Raw genomic sequence first — 23318 nt, 5'->3', positions numbered from 1 at the left:
AATTCTCTGGCATTTTCTGTTTTCATTTCAGATTTCCAACGTCCTCAGTATTCTGCTTTCATGAGTGTCCTTCTCGCAAATGATAGTGTGCATGGATAGAGGACTAGAGGGATCTGGGGATATGGATACACAAATTGCTACTTTTAATAGCTTAAGTTAAATAAAAGCACTCGGGCTCATTTTGGTGGAATACAATCGAAAAGCAGATGCATGTTTGTTTAATTTGTAGAGTTCTGGTTATACGTGGAGTACTGTAAACAATTTGGTGCCCATTATTATAAAATGATATGGAGGCACTCAAGATGACGCACGAGACCTTTACTGGTATAGAAATGAGAGGATAAACAATCAGGAAAAATTAAATAGTCTATGAGTATCTTACAGGTTTCCTCAAGAAAATGAAGGCTTTATTATGGGAGACAAAGAATATGTTTATACTTTGAACAAGACAAGGATTAACATGCATTTGGAAAAGTAAAGACTAATTAGGGACAGTCAACATGCTTTTCTGCGTGAGAACTCTTGTCTCACTGACTTGATTGAAATAATGCCAATTGGATACAAAATTGACTTGAAGGTAGGAGACAGAGGATGGTGGTGGGAGTTTGTTTTTAGGACTGGAGGCCTATGACCAGTGGTGTGCCACAAGTATAGGCGGTGGGTCCACTAATTTTTGGTTTTGTATTAATGATTCGGATGCGAATAAAGGAGGTATTAGTTAGTAAGTTTGCAGATGATACAAATTGGTGATGTACTGGACAGTGAATGTAATCTTAGGAGTATAACAGGACCTTGATCAGATGGAGTTTAGATGGAGTTTAATTTAGATAAATGCGAGGTGTTGCGTTTTGGTAAGGCAACCAGGACAGGACTTAATGGCAGGGCCCTGGAGATTGATGCCAAATAAAGAGGTGGAGATGCATAGCTCCTTGCAAGTGGGGTTGCAGATAGATAGGATGGTGAAGGCAGCTTGCCTTCACTGGTCAGTGCATTGAGTGTAGGAGTTGGGATGTCATGTTGCACCTGTACAGTACATTGATTTGGCCACTTTTGGACTCATGCATACAATTCTGATCTCCCTGCTATAGGAAAGATGTTGTTAAACTTGAAAGGGTTCAGAGAAGACTTACAAGAATGTTGTTGATATTGGAGGATTCGAGCGATATGCAGAGACTGAAGAAGCTGGGATTGTTTTTCTTGCAGCATTGGAGACTGAGAGGTGACCTTACAGAGGTTTATAAAATCATGAAGGATACAGATAGGATGAATAGCTGAAGTCTTTTCCTCAGGGTAGGGGAGACCAAAACTAGAGGGCACAGGTTTAAGATGTGAGGAGAAAGATTTAAAAGGGACCCAAGGGGCAACCTTTTCATGCAGAGGGTGGTGCATGTATGTAATGATCTGCCACAAGAAGTGGTGGAGCTGGTAATAATTTCAACATTTAAAAGACATTTAAACAGGTAAGTGAATAGGAAGGGTTTAGAGGGGTATGGGCCAAATGCTGGGAAATGGGACTAGATCACTAAGATATCAGGTCAGCATTGACGAGTTGGATTGAAGAGTCTGTTTCAACGCTGTACAACTCTAATGACTATGACTCAAGGGCCTGTCAATGACAAAAATAGGTAGGAAACAGAATTGTCAGAATATAATCTATCTAAAGAGAATGGACAAATGGAGCAGGTATTTCCGAATCAAGCTGCTCAGAGATGTTATGACATAGCTCTGGAGCAGGTGAGATTTGAAGCCGGGCCTCCTGTATCAAAGGGAGGGACACAAGTACAGCACCGATGGAGCATTTTGAAATGTGGAGCATAATGTGGAAGAATGTAGACTGTCCACTTTTGAAGGAAGAACAGCAAGACAGAATATTATCTAAATGGAGGCAGATTGCAGAACTCTATGGGCAGCTCAGTGGTTTGCACTGCTGCCTCACAGTGCCAGGGACCGGTGTTTCATGCCAGCCTTGAGCAACCCCACAGAGTTTGTCCAGACCTTACAGAATGTTGTGTGGTTCAATGAAATGTCCTCTCATTCTTTTAAGCTTCAGTAAATACAAGCTTAGTCAATCAAATCTCTCCTGTTATGGGAAGCATCCTGTCTCAGAATCAGTCTGGGGAACCTTTACTGCAATCTCTCTATGGCAAATATATCTTTCCTTCAGCATGGAGACCGAAACTGCAAGAAATTCAGCTATGTCTCAGCAAGACTCTGTACAGCTGCAGTTAGACATCCTTAGTCCTGTATGGAAATCCTCTTACAATGAATCCTAACAGCTTTCTACACCTACACGATGGCTTGGATTGAATGGAGTTTCCACACATTCTTCCTGTGTCTGCGTCAGTTTAGTCTGGGTGCTCTGGTTTCCTCCATCAGTCGAAACGTGTGCAGGTTAGGTGGATTTGCCAAGCTAAATTGCCCAGTGTGTCCAGGGAAGTGTAAATTGGTGGATTAGCCATGGGAAATGCAGGGTTAGAGGGATAGGGTAGGGGGTGGGTCTGGGTGGGATGGTTGTTGGGGGATCAGTGCAGACTTGATGGACCAAACAGCCTACTTCCACTGCAGGGATTCTATGATTCTTGATGCACACAGGGATCTGGCAGCCCTGGTATGTGAATCACAGAAAGTTATTAATTGATTAGGATATGATTCAGAGATGCCGGTGTTGGACTGGGATGTACAAAGTTAAAAATCCCACAACACCAGATTATAGTCCAACAGGTTTAATTGGAAGCACACTAGCTTTCGGAGCATTGCTCCTTCATCAGGTGAAGGAGCCTGATGAAGGAGCAACACTCCGAAAGCTAGTGAGCTTCTAATTAAACCTGTTGGACTATAACCTGGTGTTGTGGGATTTTTAACTTTGATTAGGAGAGTTTGCTTAATAAGAGATTCAAAGGTTACAGTGTGAAGGAATGTGGAATGGAGGCAAACCAGATCAGTCATGATCTCATAGAAGCACTGGAAATATAGGAGAAGTAGGCCCATCCATCCTCTCATGCTATTCCAGCATTCAACATGACCATGCCTAACTTCTATCACAGCTCCATGCTCCCACTCTCCTCAACAACCATTGATGCTTTTAATCTCTGAAAGTCTAATTCTTTCTTAAACATATTCAATGACTTACCCTCCACAATTTTCTGGGGTAGAGAATCTCACTACCAGACATTCCTCTTCATCTCAATCCAAAATGGTTTATCTTGTATCCTGAGACTGTGATCCCTTTCTCTGTCACCCTGCCACCCCATCCCCAAGCAAGGGGGAATATCAACCCCACAGAGTTTGTCCAGACCTTACAGAATGTTGTGTGGTTCAATGAGATGTCCTCTCATTCTTTTAAGCTTCAGTAAATACAAGCTTAGTCAATCAAATCTCTCCTGTTATGGGAAGCATCCTGTCTCAGGAATCAGTCTGGGGAACCTTTACTGCAATCTCTCTATGGCAAATATATCTTTCCTTCAGCATGGAGACCGAAACTGCAAGAAATTCAGGTATGTCTCAGCAAGACTCTGTACAGCTGCAGTTAGACATCCTTGGTCCTGTATGGAAATCCTCTTACAATGAATCCTAACAGCTTTCTACACCTACACGATGGCTTGGATTGACTCTTGTACAAGGCCAGCCAGGTCCTTTTGTACATTGCAACTCCTCAATCTATGACCATTTAAATAATACCCTGCCATTCTGGAGTTCATACCAAACTGACATCTTCAGGCTTCTTCACATTATTCTGCATCTGCCATGCATTTGCTCACTTACTCAACTTGGCTAAGTTGCCTTGAACTCCATTTGCTCATTCAACACCTCTCCATTCAATCTCACTTAGTTTTGTGTCATCAGCAAATTGAAAATATTACTTTTAATTCCCGAATCAAATTGTTGACACATATTGCGAATTGCTGTGATCCACACTGACCCCATGTAACCTCAATCGTCACCAAATAATGCAGCAGTGTCAACGACCCACATAGCCTACCCTGCTACTAATTATTGTTGTAAACAATGTAGTCACAAATAAACATGTAACTGGAAATCTAAAAGATATTACTTTACCCAGGAGGCCTTGTGGCACAATAACAGCATCCTTACTTCTTGGTCAGAGGTGTTGGAGATCTCTAGCCAGGTGTTAGTGACATTAGAATGTGGAAGCTATGTTGCTAATATGGACAAACAGGTTGATGATTCACCTGTAAATCTTTCCAAAATGATTAGATTCCCTACAGTGTGGAAACAGGCCCTTCGGCCCAACCATCCACATCTGCCCTCTGAGGAGTAACCCACCCAGACCATTTCCCTCTGACTAATGTACCTAACTGTATGGGCAATTTAGCACGGCCAATTCACCTAACCTGCACATCTTTGGACTGTGGGAGGAAACCCACGCAGAATACTTGATGGTAGGTGTTCAAAGTGGACATCTCCATGTCAGACATCATACAAAACAAAATGGCAAACCACTGCAGTATGTTGACCATAAATGTGGACCTTTTTATAGAAGTTCATGTACCAACTGTCAGAAATAAGAACGGGAGAAAAGATCAACAAACTTTGCAACAGAGTGTGTTTGTGGAGTTAGCGAATAAAAAGCTATTTGAGAGGAATAGCATGAATGTATTGGAGTACAAGGTGGATGCACAAAAGGAGACTGGAATATGGGACAGAGAGACAGGATGTTTATGTTGAAAGGGATAGATAAAGGTGGACTGAGAAGTGGTGCAGGGAGAATAAATGCACACGTGGATCAGTAGGCCAAATGGCCTGTTTCTACACTGTAAATACCTTAAAACACCATGTTGTTCAAATGCTCACACTTCACAGCACTTGGAAGCTGAAGCAATTTTTCTACCATTATTTGGATGTGGATATTACTACAGCTGTACCTGACACAATTGAAGGGCTTGTTAGATCACTCGGTAGGATTGTTGAGTTAACCATATGCTTTGGGATGAGAGTTGCACGCATATTTGGATCAAATAAAGTGGCAGGTGCTTCAGAAAAAGGATATATTAGTTGACATAGAGTCATAGAGATGTACAGCACAGAAACAGACCCTTCAGTCCAACGTGTCCATGCCGACCAGATATCCCAACTCAATCTAGTCCCACCTGCCAGCACCTGGCCCATATCCCTCCAAACCCTTCCTAATCATATACCCATCCAGGCCAGCTGCCCGTTAAATGTTGCAATTGCACTAGCCTCCACCACTTCCTCTGACAGCTCATTCCATACACATACCACCCTCTGTGTAAAATGTTGCCCCTTAGGTCTCTTTTCTATCTTTCCCCTCTCACCCTAAACCTATGGCCTCTAGTTCCAGATTCCCCCATCCCAGGGAAAATATCCATACCCCTCATGATTTTATAAACTTCTGTAAGGTCACCACTCAGCTTCCGACGCTCCAGGGAAAACAGCCCTAGCCTAGTCAACCTCACCCTATAGTTCAAATCCACCAACCCTGGCAACATCCTTGTTAATCTCTCCTCAACCCAATAAAGGAAAGCATACCAAGTCCAAAAGCTTTGTGGACATGCTTGGAGAGATCAGCTTTTAATCTCCAATTTTATTCGCTTAAAAAGGTGAAATTTCTCCACTGGTTAGAACAGCGTGTAGCATACATACAAAAGCAGCTCCCTTCATTGGCACTAGATTAAATATTCAGCCCTTCCATCAATAGTGCACAGTGGCAATGGTTACTACTTTACAGAATTGTTGCAGTGCAGAAGCAGGCCATTTGGCTCATTGGGTCTGCAATGACTCTTCATACAAGCAGCATTACCTAGTGCCAATCTCTTGCTTTATCCCCATTCTCTTGCATACCATTTCTATCCAAATATTCATCTAATGCCCTCTTGAATACCTCAATTGAAACCTGCCTCAATCTTTTTTCTAGGCAGTGTATTACTTGCATTGACTACTTGCTTTGTGAAAGAGTTTCTTTTGTTTAGGTTTCTTTTACCAGTGGGCACTGCTTCTCCCTATCTTGACACAATTGATATACTTCTCCCGATCTACTCTATTAGCCCACTCACGATCTTGAAAATTTTCATCCTATCTCCTCTTAGCCTTCTCTCCAAGGAGAACAGTCCCAACTTCTTCAACCTATCCTCATACTGAAGTTGCTTATTCCTGGAACTATTTTTATAAATCTCTTCTGCACTCTTCAATGCATTCACATTTTCTGTAATGTGGCACCCACAATTGTATACAATATTCCAGTTCAGAACTGACAAATATCTTAAACAAGTTCAGCATCACCTCCTGTTCTTGTACTCTATGCCTATTAATAAAGCCAAGGACACTGCTTTATTTGCTGCTCTCTCCTTCGGTCCTGCCACCTTGAAAGATTCACGCACAGACAAGCTCCTTCTGCTCCTTAACCCTCTAAAATTGTACCCTATATTTGCTATTGTCTTTCAAAATTCTTCCTACCAAAGTGCATCACCTCATACTTCACTGCAAGGAACCTCATCGTCATCCATCCACGCACACCATCAATTTGTCCTTTCGGAATTCCACAATGTCTTCCTCTCAGTTTGCAATTCTTCCGAGCGTTGTGATAAGTTGCAAGGTCAAGGCAGGTTCAGGGAAAAAAAAAATTCTTGAACTGCATTCAAGAAATTTTTCTTAAGATAGCATGTAACAAGTTCAGTAAGAGAAGCAATAATTCTATATTTAGTCTTAGGAAATGCTACTGAGCAGGTGGATGAAGCAGAAATGGGTGACCATTTTGGACAAAGTGATCATAATGCAATTAGATTTAGCATAATGTTGGAAAGGGGCAAAGATAGAACAGGGATAAATGTTCTAAATTCAGGGTAGGAAAACTTTGCAAAGCTGACAGATGATCTAGCAAGAGAGGTCAGCTACTTGAAGGAAAGTCAGTGACAAACCAGTAGGAGGCATTCAAAAGTGACTTTCATTGGGGGACTGTGTAGACGTATCCCCACAAAGAAAAAGTAATTTTGCCAAATTTGGAGCTCTGTAGTTATGCAGAATCAACAACATAAGATGAAGAACAAACAAAAGGGCATAGGACATTCTGTGAGGAGCTCATTCAGTACAAGCATGAAGCAAAATCAGAAACGAAGAGAATATGAGAAAATATTGGCCAACAACCCAAAAATGCTACATTAAAAGCAAGAGCATGACAAAGGAAAAGGTGTTCGGCCCATCAGAAAAATAGAAGATAACTTGGACACTGACACAGAAAATCTGGCACAATTCTTAAACAGCATTTTGTCTGCATGCTTACAAAAGAGAGGCATGGTGCTGACATTAGAGTAAAAGGGGATTTAAAAAAAAATCTTTATTCATGAGACATGGGTGTCACTGGCTGAGCCACAATTTATTGCCAGTCCTTTGTTTCTTTTGAGAAGGTGAGGGTTGAGCTGCTTCCATTTTGTGGAGGTAGACTCAGAGGAAATTCCAGGATTTTGACTTCGTGATACTGAAGAAAAGCTGATATATTTCCCAAATCAGGATGGTAAGAGACTTAGAGGGGACCTGCAGGTGTTGTTCCCATGTATCTGCTGCCCTTGTTTTTGCAGATGGCAGTCATCTTGGGTTTAGAAGGCTATAAAGCAATCTCTGGTCAATTTCCGCACCACATCTTATAGATTGTAGACACTGCTATTACTGAGCATTTGAGATGAAGGGAATGTTTGTAGACTGCGAATCAAGCTGGTTGCTTTGTCCAGGATGGTGTCGAGCTTCTTGGGTGTTGTTGGATCTACAGTCATCCAGGCAAGTGAGGAGTGTTCCATCATACTCGTGACTTATGCCTTGTTGATGGCTGGACAGGCTTTGGATAATCAGGAGAGATGTTTCTTGCTGGAGGGCTACTTGCCTCGAAAGGAGTATGAAATATTACATACACAAATTAAGCATAAGAGAAAGGGCAGGACTGACCTCATTGATGGTAGATGTAGAACATACGATAGGACAGCCAAGGAACAGGCCTGTTAGCCTATCATGTCTGCACTGACCACGATGCCATTCTAAATTAATCTCATCTTCATGCACCTGGTCTGTAGCCTTCTATCGCCAGCCTATTCATGTGTCTGTCGAAATGGCTCAAACGTTACTATCATATCTGCTTCTACCACCTCCCCGGCAGCGTGTTCCAAGCACCTCCCGACCTGTGTGCAAAAAAACACTTGCCTTGCACACCTCCTTTCGAGTTTTGCCCTCTCATCTTAAACCTTTGCCCCCTAGTATTTGACATTTCCATCTTGAGATAAAGACTCTTGACTATCCGCTCTATCCATGCCCCTCAGTTTGATATACTTCTACCAGGTCAGCCCTCCAATACTCTAGCAAAAGCAATCTAACTCTGTCTAACCCCTCCTAATAGCTTTTACACTCAAATCAAGGCAACATCCTGATAAACCTCTTATGCACCCTCTCCAAAGTCACCAGGTCCTTCCTATAGTGTGGTGACCAGAACGGTACACAATGCTCCAAAAGTGGCCTATCTAAAGTTTTATACGGCTGCAACATGACTTGCCAACTTTTAAACTCAATGCCCCAACCAATGAAGGCAAGCATACCAAATGCCTTCTTTGCCACCTTATCCACTTGCATTGCCACTTTCAGGGACCAAAGCAGTGCACTTCAAGATCATTCAGTGTATCAATGCTCCTAAGAGTCCTGCCCCTTACTGTAGATTTTTCTCTTACACTTGACTTGGACTGATTTTTTTCTCTGGCAACCATCATGTGCCTAGTATGTTATAATGCCGTGGGATTCTCCTCAATCCTACTCTCCTATGACTTTTCATGGCCCCTTTTAGCCCTCCTAATTCTTTATTTAAATACCTTCCTGCTACCTTTATATTCTTCAAGGGGCTTTTTGATTTCAGTTTCCGAAACCTGACAAATGCCTCCTTTTTCTTTTTGACTAAAAAACTTGGAATATCTCTGGTCATCCAGGGTTCCTTCATTCAGCCATCCTCCCCTGCTAGTCCTGAATTCTGATCAACTGGCTTTTAAGAGGCTCCCACATGTCAGATGTAGATTTAACCTCAAACAGCCATTCCCAATTTAAATTTCTCCAGCTGCTGTCTAATGCTGTTGCATTTAGCCTTCAACCAATATAGCATGTTCAACTGAGGACTACTAACATGGTCTTATTTTCAATCCATAACCATTTCAAACTTGCAGAACTATGAACACTTTCCAAAATGCTCCCCCCATGAAACTTATCATCTGGCCAGGCTCGTTTCCAATATAAATCTTATTATGGTCCTTTCTCTAGTTAGACTATTTACATTTTATTTCAAAATGCTCTCCTGGATGCACCTAACAAACTCTGTCCATCTAAGCTGCTGGATAAACTACTACGGTCAGATGAATTAAATCCTTGGCTTTTAGAAGAAACCATGATCATGGATGCATTTCCCAATACAGTGTACTTGATTCTTGTGAGGTACCAGTGGATTAGAGTTTGGCAAATGCTGTAACATTAATCCAAATGTACAGGATTGGGAGAAAGTGAGGACTGCAGATGCTGGAGATCAGAGCTGAAAAATGTGTTGCTGGAAAAGCACAGCAGGTCAGGCAGCATCCAAGGAGCAGGATTGTGGAAAAGTGGCAAATGGAATGTAATCCAGAGAAGTGTGACATTATGCATTTGGGGAGGGGAACAGAATGCATTCCTGAAGAAGGGCTTATGCCTGAAACATCAATTCTCCTGCTCCTTGGATGCTGCCTGACCTGCCGCGCTTTTCCAGCAACACATTTTTCAGTACAGGATTGGGTCAAATAATTAATAGGCTGATAATCTGACCTCATTAGTAGGCATATTACTGAAACCAATGTGGAGAGGAAGAGTTAACTATTACTTGTAAAGGCATGGATTCAGTCATAGCAAACATGGCTTCGTGAAGGCAAAGTCATGCCTTGTTAACTAAACTGAATTTTTTCAAGTACTAACAATGAGGATTGATGAACATATTGCAATGGCTATTACGCTTACGAAGGTGTTTGACAAGGTCCCACATGGCAAATTGATCAGAAAAAGTAAAGCCCCTGGGATATAGGTGAATGCGACAAGAAACAAAAGGTCATGGTCTCTGGCTGGTTTTGCAGATGAAAATTGAGTTCTGGGGTGATCCACAGGGCTCAGTGATGGGTCCCTTGCTGTTTGTGTTATATATTAATTATTTGGGTGTTTTGCATAATTACCAAATTTACATAAAACACAAAAAACTGATCAAGTAGTCAAGGGTGAAGAGGTGAGGATTGGGTGGAGTGTGGAAAAATGGCAAATGGAATGTAATCCAGAGAATTATGCATTTGGGGAGGGGAACAAAATAAATGAGTTGACTGGAAGAGTAAGATGAAGTGAAAGACCTTAGGGAAGAATGCTAACAGATCTTTGAAGATGGCAGGTCAGCTAGATAAGGCAGAACAAGGAGCAAAGTCAGGAGGGATTCCCACCCTCAGACCATTTCGTGCAGCCATAGAACTTGTATGACTTGACCACTTTTTGGTCAATGGTAACCTCCCTGCAATATTCATACAGAAGGTTCAGCAATCCTCATGCATTGAATGTCAGGGAACAATGGTTAGATGATCTTTTGTTTAAGATGGTCACATTTATGTTATTTGGCACTCGTCAAACTAAGTCTAGATAGTGTTCAAATGCAGGAAGGTCTGGACATGGGTTGCTTCAGCAAGTGACGAGTCACAAAAGGTGCATCAGCAACTCATCAAGCCTCCTAAACCCACAACCACATGGACAGCAGACACATGGGAACACCATCATCTGCAATACAAACAGACGTCACACAACATTCTGCCTTGGAACAACATTGCTGTCACTTCACTACGAGGAATTGCTAGAACTCCCATCAACAATGTGGATGTCTCTATATCTTACGGACTGCAGCAGTTTAGTTTAAGAGCTTGGCTTGCCAGCACCTTCTCAAGGTGCATGAGAGATGGGCAATAAATGCTGGCTCATTCAGTGACACTCACTTCTTGTGAATAAATTTTAAAAAGCGTTCTCAACTATTTGAGCCCATTATCTACTGAATTAGTAGATCGATAGTTAGTACCACTACACCATCTTATTGGCTGTTCTCAGAGTGATCATTTGTATCAAAACACCACAACTTTGGACCAAAAATTGTGATTAATTAGAAAAGGAGGTTTGGGGCCAACAGTAAGCAATGGAACAATTTTTTTTTTTTAGATTACTTACAGTGTGGAAACAGGCCCTTCGGCCCAACAAGTCCACACCGCCCCGCCGAAGCGCAACCCACCCATACCCCTGCATTTACCCCTTACCTAACACTACGGGCAATTTAGCATGGCCAATTCACCTGACCTGCACATCTTTGTGACTGTGGGAGGAAACCGGAGCACCCGGAGGAAACCCACGCAGACACGGGGAGAACGTGCAAACTCCACACAGACGGTCTCAAGTCACAGGTGCTGCTGCAGAGTGCGAGTTTTAAGTAGGGATCCAGGTTTGAATGAGTTAACTGATTTTCTGAGCACTGATCCTATCAACCAACTTTTTCCCCCAGAGGCTCCTGCTATGCTACTGTACATTTAAGTCTATAACTCGGTATTGTAATTGTAAAAGTTTGAGTTCAGGAAGTCAACTGACATAATACCATGACCACTGCCCATCAGATCAGTCATGCCCTACCTGTCTGAGCATATGCATGCTCCAATTTTCTGAAATGTATTTTCAGTGACAAATCACGATCTTAAACAATCCTGCTGATATCCTTTTGTGAATTGTATGATTACTCTGCAGCATCTCAAGTTATACTTACACTTATCAACCATTTTTATTTAATTAGGATAAGCATAATAATAAACCTATAGCCAAGGTCAAAACTTGAATAGTTTATAACATGACCTGCACCTCATATGATTATTGCTACAAAGTAGTTGCTTTTCCACTGACAGTCATGAAGGCTTGATTTCATTTTCCAGGCAAAAGCAGATTTTGTAGACTATACAAAATGCAAGATTGGTATCTAAGTATACAAGAGTACACCATATAAGTATCACATAATTGTACTCTTTGTAATATTGACAACATGAGTATAACAATCCATAATTAATGATACACTGGAGGTGTGGGAAGATGCAACTCTCATAAATACATCCACATAAATCATGGCAAGTCATGGTGTACAATCTCAAGATTCCCTGTCAGAGCGCTCATAATAACCATAACCTAATTAAACATTTGTTAATATTCACATTCATTCACACACAAAGCTCCAACTATAGAACTTCCAGATATTTAATAAAAGATCCTTGATTAGCTCTGTAAATATTTCTGTGACTGCAACATTTCTCACTGTAGTGCTAACAAATTCTTCAGCTTGGCCTGCAAATTTTGACCATATTAATCCATATCCTCCATTCCATTTTTTACTGTGAGCCACATTTCAATAGAGCTCTCTCAGTGCTATGAATACAAACATATTCAGCAATGAAAAGTGAAGGCACCATTATTCTAATTACCCAAGAGATGTATACCTTAACTTTGACAAGTCTTTTCGCTGTCTTGATCTTGGCTTCACAGAATGCTCCTCTGTATTTCGCACTCACGTCAGTTCCAACTGTCAGATATGGAGGCTCATCGATCGCCTTCAAAATTAGAATGAAAACAAATGTCAGCATAGTGGATATGGTCAGCGTTGATTAAGCAGTACCATGATATCTGTAGACAACACAGCACACACACTGCTTCTAAAACATTAAAATAAGCAGGGAACAAGGGAGAACATAATCCAGGCCACCAAGAATGGCACACCGCCAATGGCCTACTGCAACTTGGGATGCCAGGTTCCCATTCATCTTGATGGAATAATCAAAGCAACAACCGAGAGTGCACATACTCAATTCCCTGCAAATGTAAGCAGTAAATAATGTCTTGTATTGCAAAGTGATTAAACATCAACAGATCATGCAGCCACAATAAGCAAAATAAGTAACTGTGGTATAGTACCAGTCAAGACAAACTGTGACTATGCAACATTATTGGCGAACTATAAAATCAATTGCTTATTGATACTTACATTTCTATTTTGTCACCTTTTTAACAAGGAAACACAGACTCAGATCTTGTCTTCCCATCAGATGAAGATTCCCACTCCTCTCACAAAAAAGGTGTATTAAGATGAAAGAGGATCCAGGCAAAAACTTGAGTCAGCTATAACTGCATAACTGATCTGAGTTTACCACAGTACCATTAAGTTACACATATATTATGTTGCTTTTTACAGAGAGAACATTGAACACCAAGAAATGTTCAGGATAAGCTGCAAATTGTTAGCAATCTGAACAGAGTTCAGGTGATAACCTCATCCATTTCCAAATATTCAGATCAGCCATAGTTACAAGACCATACACATTACTAGATTTTTGACTCAATCTTTGCACTGACAAAAGCATTCAGAATGGATGTCAGCAATCACTGACACAGACGGACATTCAAATTCAGGATTACAAATAGACTACTTACATACATGATCCAGGAATCAACTGAAGCAGAACCCTGAAAATCAGCTTGCGCTTTTAATATGTTTTTTGCCTCTTGTTTGCAGTGGGTCTTAATACAATGCAGGCTGAGCAAACCCAGGTGATACCACAAATACACGGCAACAAAGAAGCTTTACACTGTCTAAGCAAGTCCTAACGCCACACTAACAGCTGTCAAGCTCAGGATAGAGGCTCTAGGGTTATACTGTTCACGTTGTGTAAATGTGTTCTAAACCTATTTTGAATTTTGACAAGGGCAGAGATATGACGAGAAAAAGAATTACAGATCACACTGTCTAGTCTTGGGTTTTCTTCCTGCCTCCACAAATGGCCACAATTAAAGTTAATCTAAAACGAAAGCCACTAATTTGAAGTTAGCATAGGTATTCAAGTCCAACATGGAACTCTGTTCAAGGCTGCCGTGAAATAGCCCCATTTATCACTCTAGGTTTGTTTGGATTACCATATTAATGCACATAAGCTGCAAAATTGCAAGCTTTTGCCTTATCATCAATGCAAACTTGCTACATATGAAAATTCAAGCAACTTAATTTTACCATAAATGAAGAAACCAACACAATGGAATGTGCAGTGCCAAGACAAGAACTGACATTTTACATTGGGAGAACTGTTCCTATTAATCTGAAAATGTCAGGTGACAATGAATGCCAAGGAAAAAATCAAAATTCATTTGACATGTAGACACACATATTTTCCATAAAATTAACAACTTGCTCATCACCTAGAGAAACCCACAATGAACAAAACGCTAGACATTTCCTGGTATCCACATCAATTCAAGTACAGCAATAAGAACACACGAATCAACCAATCAAAAATCAAAATTCACTGCCTCACCAACACCATTTGTTGAAACACAAAGATGATGAAACACAGTAGGACTTCAGAAATGAGAAACAAATCATGCTCACCTACAAATTTAAAGCTATAATTTGTAAACTTATTCAACATGGAGCATAGATTGATCAAGAATTTTCCTTGTCATGGGCTAAAGCTGAATCACCTAATATCAAAAATCTTTAATTGGAGTATGCTAAGCCACAAAGCAGAACATCAGCATATATGGCACCTTGAGAAAAACAAAGGCAAGTTACAGTAGCATAACCAGACATTGTTCAGAAAAGAACATAAGAAATAGGAGCGGAGAATGCTGTCCAGCTCTTTGAGACTACTCTGCCATTCAATAAGATCATGGCTGATCTTTTCGTGGACTCAGATTCACTTAAGAGACAATGGACTTCTGATCTTAAAAAAGTGCAAACATTCAGAATTTCTTTACTGCATTAATTTGTCCGAGGAATACCTCCAATAAAAATCCCTTCAAAAGTGTTTCAAGTTAACAATGTGCAATAAATTTCACTCCTTTCGTCTTCATTATGTTCCTCTATAATACGACCAAAATACAATGTCATAGTCATAGAGGCCAACTCATCCATGCCGACCAGATATCCTAATCTAATCGAGTCCCATTTGCCAGCATATGGCCCATATCCCTCCAAACCCTTCCTATTCATATATGCATCCAGATACCTTTTAAATGCTGTAATTGTGCTAGTCTCCACCACTTCCTCTGGTAACTCATTTGGAGAAACTCAGCAGGTCGGGCAGTATCAGTGGGGAGAGAAAGTAGAGTCAACAGACCAGGTCCAGTGACCCCCAGCCCTCTCAGAATTTCAGTTCTGAAGAAAGGTCACTAAATCCGCAACGCCAACCCCATCCTCTCATCCCACAGATGCTACCAGACCTACTGAGCTTCTCCAGCAATTTCTGCTTTTGTTTCAGATTTTCAGCACCTGCAGTTCTTGGTTTTATTTTATTGGTGATCGACAGGTATTCAACATGATCTGCAACACAGTGGCCCATAAAAGTGCACAACACATATTATCCTATTGTATAAACTTTATTTGAATTGTGGAGCCAGGATAATGATGTTAACATGACTGTTCTGTTTCCTATTTTAGTGGCTGACATGTAAGAAATTGGATGTCCCAGGGGGTATTCAGTCTTGTGGGCAGGATGTGACAATCTAATCATACTTTGTAAATGCTGCAGTTTTAAGGAAAAACCTAATCACACACTGTTTTAAGGAATAATGTAACTACACAGTTTATGGGTGGCATGTAACTATGGGGACAGGGGGGACGGGGGGGGAGGGGGGAGAAGGTGGCAGGAGTTGTTTTGTGTGCATGACTGACTGGTGATAAAGGGAAGACGGTTCCCTTGTTCAGGGAGCTTCGCTTGACACGCTCCACAAGCAGCGTGAAGAGTGTTAAGTGATTCTCCAAAAGCTTGTACTTGCTCAAATAAATTGTGGCTGTTCTCAGAAGTTCGGGTATTACAGTTGCGTCATGCATGAATCTCAAGAAGGAAACCTAACAGTTATAGTCACAGTGCATATCTGTTACATGCCTCCGCCATTTTCCAAACCCCATTCAATGAATTATTTGTTTTGCCTTATTTCATAACATCTTTGCCAAAGTCAGACATTCAACGTCTACTCAAGAGACTTGAGCACAAATTCAAAGTTGACACTATCGTGCCTGTACTGAGGGAGAACTGTACAGTCAGAGATTTATATAAATACTGTGGCTGCAAGAGCCAGCCTAGGAATTCTGTTTCAGCAAAATCACGTGCTGATTCCTCAATGCCTCTGTACTACCTAAAAGGCACAATTTAGAGGTGTGACGGAATTCACCCCTCTTGCCTGGATGAATGCAGTGCCAATACCACTCAGACACACGACAATATCCAGGACAAAACAGCCTATTAGTTGGTACTACATCGACAAATATGCAATCCTTCCAGCACTAATGCACAGTACCAGCAATGTGTACCACCTAAAAGATTCACTGCAGTAATTCACCAAGATTGTGAAAACAGCACCTTCCAAATGCACAACCACTACCATCTATAAAGACAACAGTAGCAGATAAACAGGACCACCACTGCTTGCAAGTTCCCCTCCAAGGCACTCACCATCCTGACTTGGAAATAAATCAATCATTCCTTCAGTGTTGGTGGTTCAAAATCCTGGAACATTCTCCCTAACAGCATTGTGGGCAAACCTCTATCAAATGGGTTGTAATGATTCATGACCACCATCTTCTCATGGATTGGAGTACTGCTTATAATTCTGGTCGCCCTGCCAAAGGCAGGATGTTATTCAACTGGAAAGGACGTAAATAAGATTTATGAAGGTGGAAGGTTATAAGGAGAGGCTGGATACACTGCAGCTTTTCCCCCTTCAGGGCATTGGGGGCTGAGGGGTGACGTTATAGAGGTTTACATCATAATGAGGGGCATAGATAAGGTGAATAGGCAAGGTCTGTTCTCCATGGTGGGGGAATACTAGAAGGCATAGGCTTAAGGTGAGAGGGCTAAAGTTTAAAAGGGACTCGAGAGGCAACTTTTTCACACAGGTGGTGGTACAAAAATGGTACCAGCTGCCAGAGGAAGTGGTAGAAGCAAATACAGTTACATCATTTTAAAAGACCTTTGGACAGGGACATGGATAGGAAAGATCTAGAGGGTTCTTGTCCAAACGCAGGCAAATGGGACAAGTTCACTTACGGATACCTTGTCAGCATGGCCAAGTTGGGCTGAACAGCCTGTTTGTGTGCTGTATGACTCTATGACTGTATAAGTAGGGATGGGTAATAAATACTGACCCAGCCAGCAACACATACATCCTGTGAATGAATACAAATACATTCAAATCGATGCATAAATGTTTAAAGGCAATTAAAATATATTGAGTATGGTTCACAGGTTGTTTTGAGAGATGCTTCAAAATTTCTTCATTTTGGTCCTTCTGAATTAACTTCTTAATTTCTTTATGGACATGAGAATGATGAGTTCTCAACAATGTCATTCACCACAGGAAGCATGTGACAGTTTTATTTAGCTTCCATTAATTACTGGAATGCCTTTATGTCTTATCAGGTAGATCATTTAACAATGTGCTGAGGTGAGGGTGGGAAAATAGAAATGATTAACATAATGATCTTTCAAACTAAAATCATGATAAGCAATCTATAAGCACTAAGATGTTACCCTTGAAGCTCATTGGTGTTACTGCAAATTTTGAGCATATTCCATTTTCTTTGCTATGCATCACTCCAGTCATTATAAAAAACTAGTAATATGTTTACCAAAACAAAATTTCAGTAACTCATAAATTCAAGCTTTAAGGGCATCAATCTAAATTTAATAAGCAATGCACATAATGGCTTGACATCAGCATTAAAGCACATTTTCTATTTGGTCCAATCTGTGCTGCATTGTGTCGAAACTGCAGTTTACTGTAAATGTCATCCATAAATAATAGTTATACAACAACTCACCAGAGCAAAAGACCCAATGCCCATCATGTGCATGACAAACATGGTGTATAAAATTCCCAGTAGGTACTGCACGAAACACGATAAAGGGCAAACAGGTAGACAACTAGCTGTCCACATTCATAAATCTCAACTAGCCACTAAATGCCATGACCAACTGTCCCTAGTAGCTAATACACACAGGCAACAAGGACCACAAATTCAACTGGGACAACATAACAATAATGGGACAAGCCAAACAGAGGAATTCTAGAAAATTTGGCACTCATCCATGGACTCTATCAATAAACACATTGACCTCGACTCGATATAAAATCAGCCACTACAACAAACAACCAGAACCGGTAATCAGAAGCAGTGGGAACAACCCAAATAAATTCCAATCGACTCCGGACAGCAGCACTTCACAGGAGGCTCCACAGCACTGAGAATATCACCTAGAAATGAGACAAAACATCTGCAAACCAACTTGCCAGCTTGGCGAACATACCCACAACAACTGCAGTCAAGGAACTCTCTGCACTTATTATAGTAATATCTGCTGACAGACAATGTCTTCCCCAATATTCCTCTCTCCCAGTGTGACCTGTATATGGTTCTTATACAGCATCACAAACATATCCAACCAAATTTCAGAATGAGCAGCATTAAGTCTTTAATTCTGTGTATTCAGTCCGATTCACATGAACAGCAGACTGATGCAGGTGTGAAATGGCAAGGAACGGATTATAATTTTTTAATTACAGAACAGGGAGACTTTTCTGGTATACTTCAAATTAAGTGTGCATCAGTTTACAACATATAATCCAAAACAGCAACTCTAGAAACCAAACACAATTTGGAAGCTCCAAAATCACTTCTTTCATTTAATTCAATTTTCGAAAATACGAAATAGTTACTTGATTTTTAACAGGGTCCTTCATCTAGAGGATTCAACACTTTTCAGAAGCCAGTTTCCATTAAGATTTAAATGCTGATCTAACAGACTGCATTTTTAACCCGGAATTTTAACTATTCAGATCACAGAATTCCAATTAAAACAGTTATTTTGGCAAACCAATGAGGATGAATCTCAGGATGGAATGTAATTGTAGAAAAAATTTCCAATAACTTTGCAGTCACAGCCATACAAGTTTACATCATATCACTCAAGAAGTCTGTTAACTTTCCACAATACAATGGACAGTGATTGTCATTCATTTTTGCAAAATGCCAAGAACAATAACAATCGTATGACTTCATTTTATCAAACTATATAAATGCAAATTCTGAGCAGAGTACTCTGTGCAATTTTTGGTGCACAAGATTTGGTTCTTCTAGACCACAGATTATTTTGTGCCATATCAACCAACCCACATATCTATTATTTAAATGCCACAGACATGTTTTCAAACAGATCCCAGCAGAAATGAATCCGCCAGAGGTTTTCTAAGAATTTCTTTCCAAACTCAATTGAGAAAAGCAACAATACAATGGCATAAAAAAATTGAAGAAGCCAGACAATTTGCTGACTAATTTTATTGAAATGGGAATTAAAAGTAAATATATCGCTCTCAAACAAAAGTCTAATTAAATCGACATGGATTCAAAGGACCCTATAGAAAGAGGCCAGTCAGCCCACTGAGTCTACACTGACCCTCCAAAGAGCATCCCACCTAAACCCAGATCCAGACCCCACCCTGTCTCTGTAACCCCAAATTTACTATGGCCAATTCACCTAACCTTCACATCTTTGGACTTTGGGAAGAAACCACAGCTCCTGGTAGAAACTCATACAGGTAGGAGAAAACGTACAAAAACTCCATACAGACAGTCAGTCACCAAAGGCAAGAATTGAATCCTGGTCCCTGGTGCTGTGAGGCAGCAGCATTAGTCACTGAGCCACATGCTGCCCTTCCTTTGTGTGGAAGGGGTTGGCACAATCAGTTTTCCCATCTCATTCAGAACTCACCTAAGAATAGGATGCACAGTAATTCAGGAAGAGGCATCTCTACACAGTGAGCACTACATCAAGATACTACATCAGGATGACTGCATTGTTGGGGAATCATATGATTGGCTTGTAAAGGAAACATGCTTTTTCCCTATATTCATGAAACGGTAGGCTGGTACTCGCCCTGTCCAAGCTGCAGCGGTTTCAAATTATCTATGATACGCAAATTTTAGCACAGAGGAACCAATTAAGAGGTAATTGCATGACTTGTAACCAATCTTCTCACCCTTGTTAAAGATACAAACCCTTATTGCGGTGCAGCTCAATAGCTATCAGCGATTCCCCAGTGTAGCGTGTTTTAATCAAATGTGTACAGCTATGACACATCTCTTGAGCAGGAAACACTTGAATCCAGCCCCCACTTCATTTTCCTCTTAAAATGTACATGCTTTGCAGCAAGGATTAATGAATCTATGTAAATTGCAAGATTTCTTTAGTCACCTGGACTGTAATCAATCACAGTACCCCACTTGTTGCTCATTGTAAAAATCAGATAAACAGAAACCACTTACTACTGAATAGATCCAGAAAATTCGAGGAAATACTCAATCGATCAGGGTGCATCCACATTTCCCTCTACAGATGCTGTCAGACTTGTTCATGGAGGTACAGGTCTTCGGTGCCTTGCACATGTCTAAAGTCAGACACCTCTGGGGTAATCTCTTCACCTCTGGGTCAGAAATCTGGTTTCAGACACATGCACCCCATAAGGCAGTCATTACAAGTCCAAACAGTTGATTAATTACAGGGAGACATCCCCACAAGTAGGACCACCTTGTCAAGGGTTGAGGGTGACCATTATTAACAGGTTCAGGCAGAAGGGGTCATAACACATGACTAGCGACGCCCCTATCAATTTTGTCCAAGCCTGGGAGTACAAAGAGCAGCAGCATGCCCGTGATGTAAATTGATACGCTCAGGGCCTTATGTGACTGGTTGACAAAGAGGTCTGGAATGCATTATCTCCTTCTGACAATCAAATCTATATTTTTAAAATTTTACTTTCAAGTATTGTTTTTTCTTACAGTTACCAACTTTTAGATGAGATTAGATTAGATTCCCTAGTGTCGAAACAGGCCCTTCAGCCCAACAAGTCCACACTGACCCTGTGAAGATCAACCCACCCAGACCCATTCTCCTACATTTACCCCTGTCTAATGCACTTCACACTACGGGCAATTTAGCATGGCCAATTCACCTAACCTGCACATCTTTGGACTGTGGGAGGAAACCGGAGCACCTGGAGGAAACCCACACAGACAGACTGTCATCAGAGGCTGGAATCGAACCCGGGTCCCCGGTGCTGAGAGGCTACAGTGCTAACCACTGAGCTACCGTGCCTCCCCCAAAAGACACAAATGTGGTTTTTGTTAGATATTTAAAAACTAATAAATAGTTTCAAGAAAGTCATGTAGCATCAACATTTCCATTCAAACTATGAAGATAACTTTCCAATACCTACCCAGTATTCGAGCTACAAACAGCTCTACATCAGTGTGAATGAAACACTAACATGCGATTTTCAGAAGTGAACATCAATGATACTTCAGACCCAGCTATAAACTATAAAGAATCACCTCAACTTTACTTTGTTATCATCACTGACGAGCGTACACAGAGCAAAATCCCCATTTGTAAGCAATCTTTGCAGGTTGGAGGAGAGTGCAAAGAATAAACAAAAGCAGCCTCTATTGGTACAGGGAAAAGATATAATAGCTTTTAAATAAAAATAAATCAGGTTTAAAAATTACCATGACTGTGCAGGATAGTTCATGATGCAAGTTTACTGGAATCATCTTAGCATGAATGAAAATCTTGTCTAAAACTAAAACAACAAACCTCTTCTGCTCACTGCCCTCTACAATCGAAGGTTCATTCTTAGCTGCTTTGTCAGAACCTTCACTTTAAAACTGGTTTGGCTTACTCCAGTGACTTTCAAAAGTGAATGGAGGGAAGCAACTAATGTACAAAAAAAGAGGAAAATTACCAACAAGTCCAAACATCAGTTCGATGCCCATGATGATAGAACAGTTCAAGAAGACAGCTCACCATCACCTTCTCAACTGCAACTAGGGATATGGAGTAAATGCCTGCTGAGCCAGTGATGCCCACATCCCATGAGTAGAGTGTTTTGAAAGGATAATGGATTGGAAGAATGGAGTGAAAGAGTAGAAAGCAAAAAAACAAAAAGCAGCAGCATTTCTACTGGATCTGAGGGTGACTCATGATAGAAACTGTCACATGTCAGCAATTGTACTTATATTGGGAGCAAGAAATCATAGCGTAGTTATTCACAAAGATATGGAAGTGCAAGCAGAGGTTGTAACTTAATTAGATTAGGACGAGGATGAGAAAATAACCTCTAGAAACACAACTAGAAGCCATTATGACCAGGAGGGTTTGGTGGCTGAAAACAAAGATGATGATAAATGAGAGCTGAAGAAAAACCACCAGATACAGGGCAATCAAGTCAGTTCATAAGTGATGGAACACGATTCCACGAAAATGTTCTCTCAGATGGGACATACAAAGTCAAAGAGACTAGTGACTCAGTGGGAAAAAAACCAAAAACTGTGGATGCTGGCTATCAGAAACAAAACAAATTTTTGGAAAACCTGATTGGGTCTGGCAGCATCTGTGAAGAGAAATCAGAGCTAACATTTTGGGTCCAGTGACCCCTCTTCAGAAGGGAACAGTAGCAACAAAAAAAAAATTGTTTTTTAAGCAGAAGATAGGATTGGGCCTGTCAGGAGGGGGTGGTGGTGGTGTTGAGGCATAAATGATAGGTGGAGATAGACCCAGAAAGAAAAACAGTTGGACAAACAAAAGAAGTGGATAATGGTCAGCCTAAAAGAATTAATATTTAGGGCTCTGATGGTCAGTGACTTAAGACTCGAAATGTTAGCTTACTCTCTCTCCATGGATGCTGTCTGACCGGGTGTGAGCTCCAGCATTTGTTGTTTTCAGTACAGATTCCAGCGTCAGTAGTAATTTGTTCTTCACGTAACGTTAAATGATTAAATGGGAATCTCTCTCTGGACATGAATGTAATATTAAAGGGTTAAACTGCAGTGTCTTTGGGTGGGGATGACAATTATGAAAGAATGCAGATGACCATCCATTGTAATTTACACTTTATTTAGACAGTCATTTGCTATTACTCCCCTGCTATTGTCAAGTTAAACTATAATTCAATCTCTTCCATCCAGAAATGCTTTCTGGCCAAAGGTATGTCACACCTGCATTGTCTTGGGGAATAACGATTCAGCAGGATTAGGGCATGATCTCAGAGGATGATCTCATCCTGCCATTCTACCGAGGGTAACTTGTGACTATCAGTAATTGAGGACTGTCTTGAGTGGCATGTGACTGTGGGGAAATGGCCAGAACATCTGTAAGGATGGCCAACTGACCTGTATAAAGGGGATATGTTTTGTTTGTTCAAGATCT

The 23318-nt window shown here is 40.9% G+C and overlaps 1 protein-coding gene across 2 annotated transcripts in view; it reads right to left on the bottom strand.

Moving 5' to 3' along the window:
- arid4b (AT-rich interaction domain 4B) overlaps nt 1-23318 on the bottom strand; it is a 189483-nt gene that overhangs the window by 147687 nt on the left and 18478 nt on the right. For both annotated transcript variants that reach the window (XM_087978705.1, XM_087978712.1), the window contains exon 3: nt 12510-12620. In XM_087978705.1, the coding sequence (XP_087834831.1) occupies nt 12510-12620 (111 nt within the window). The remainder of the gene's footprint in view (nt 1-12509; nt 12621-23318) is intronic.

Source organism: Chiloscyllium plagiosum, unplaced genomic scaffold (genome assembly GCF_037043375.1).
Source record: "Chiloscyllium plagiosum isolate Xiang-an unplaced genomic scaffold, Cpla_swu_hap1 HiC_scaffold_3, whole genome shotgun sequence".
In the NCBI taxonomy this organism is placed as follows: domain Eukaryota; kingdom Metazoa; phylum Chordata; class Chondrichthyes; order Orectolobiformes; family Hemiscylliidae; genus Chiloscyllium; species Chiloscyllium plagiosum.
The sequence above is the reverse complement of the archived record's forward strand: the minus strand, read 5'-3'. Positions and strand labels throughout refer to the sequence as shown.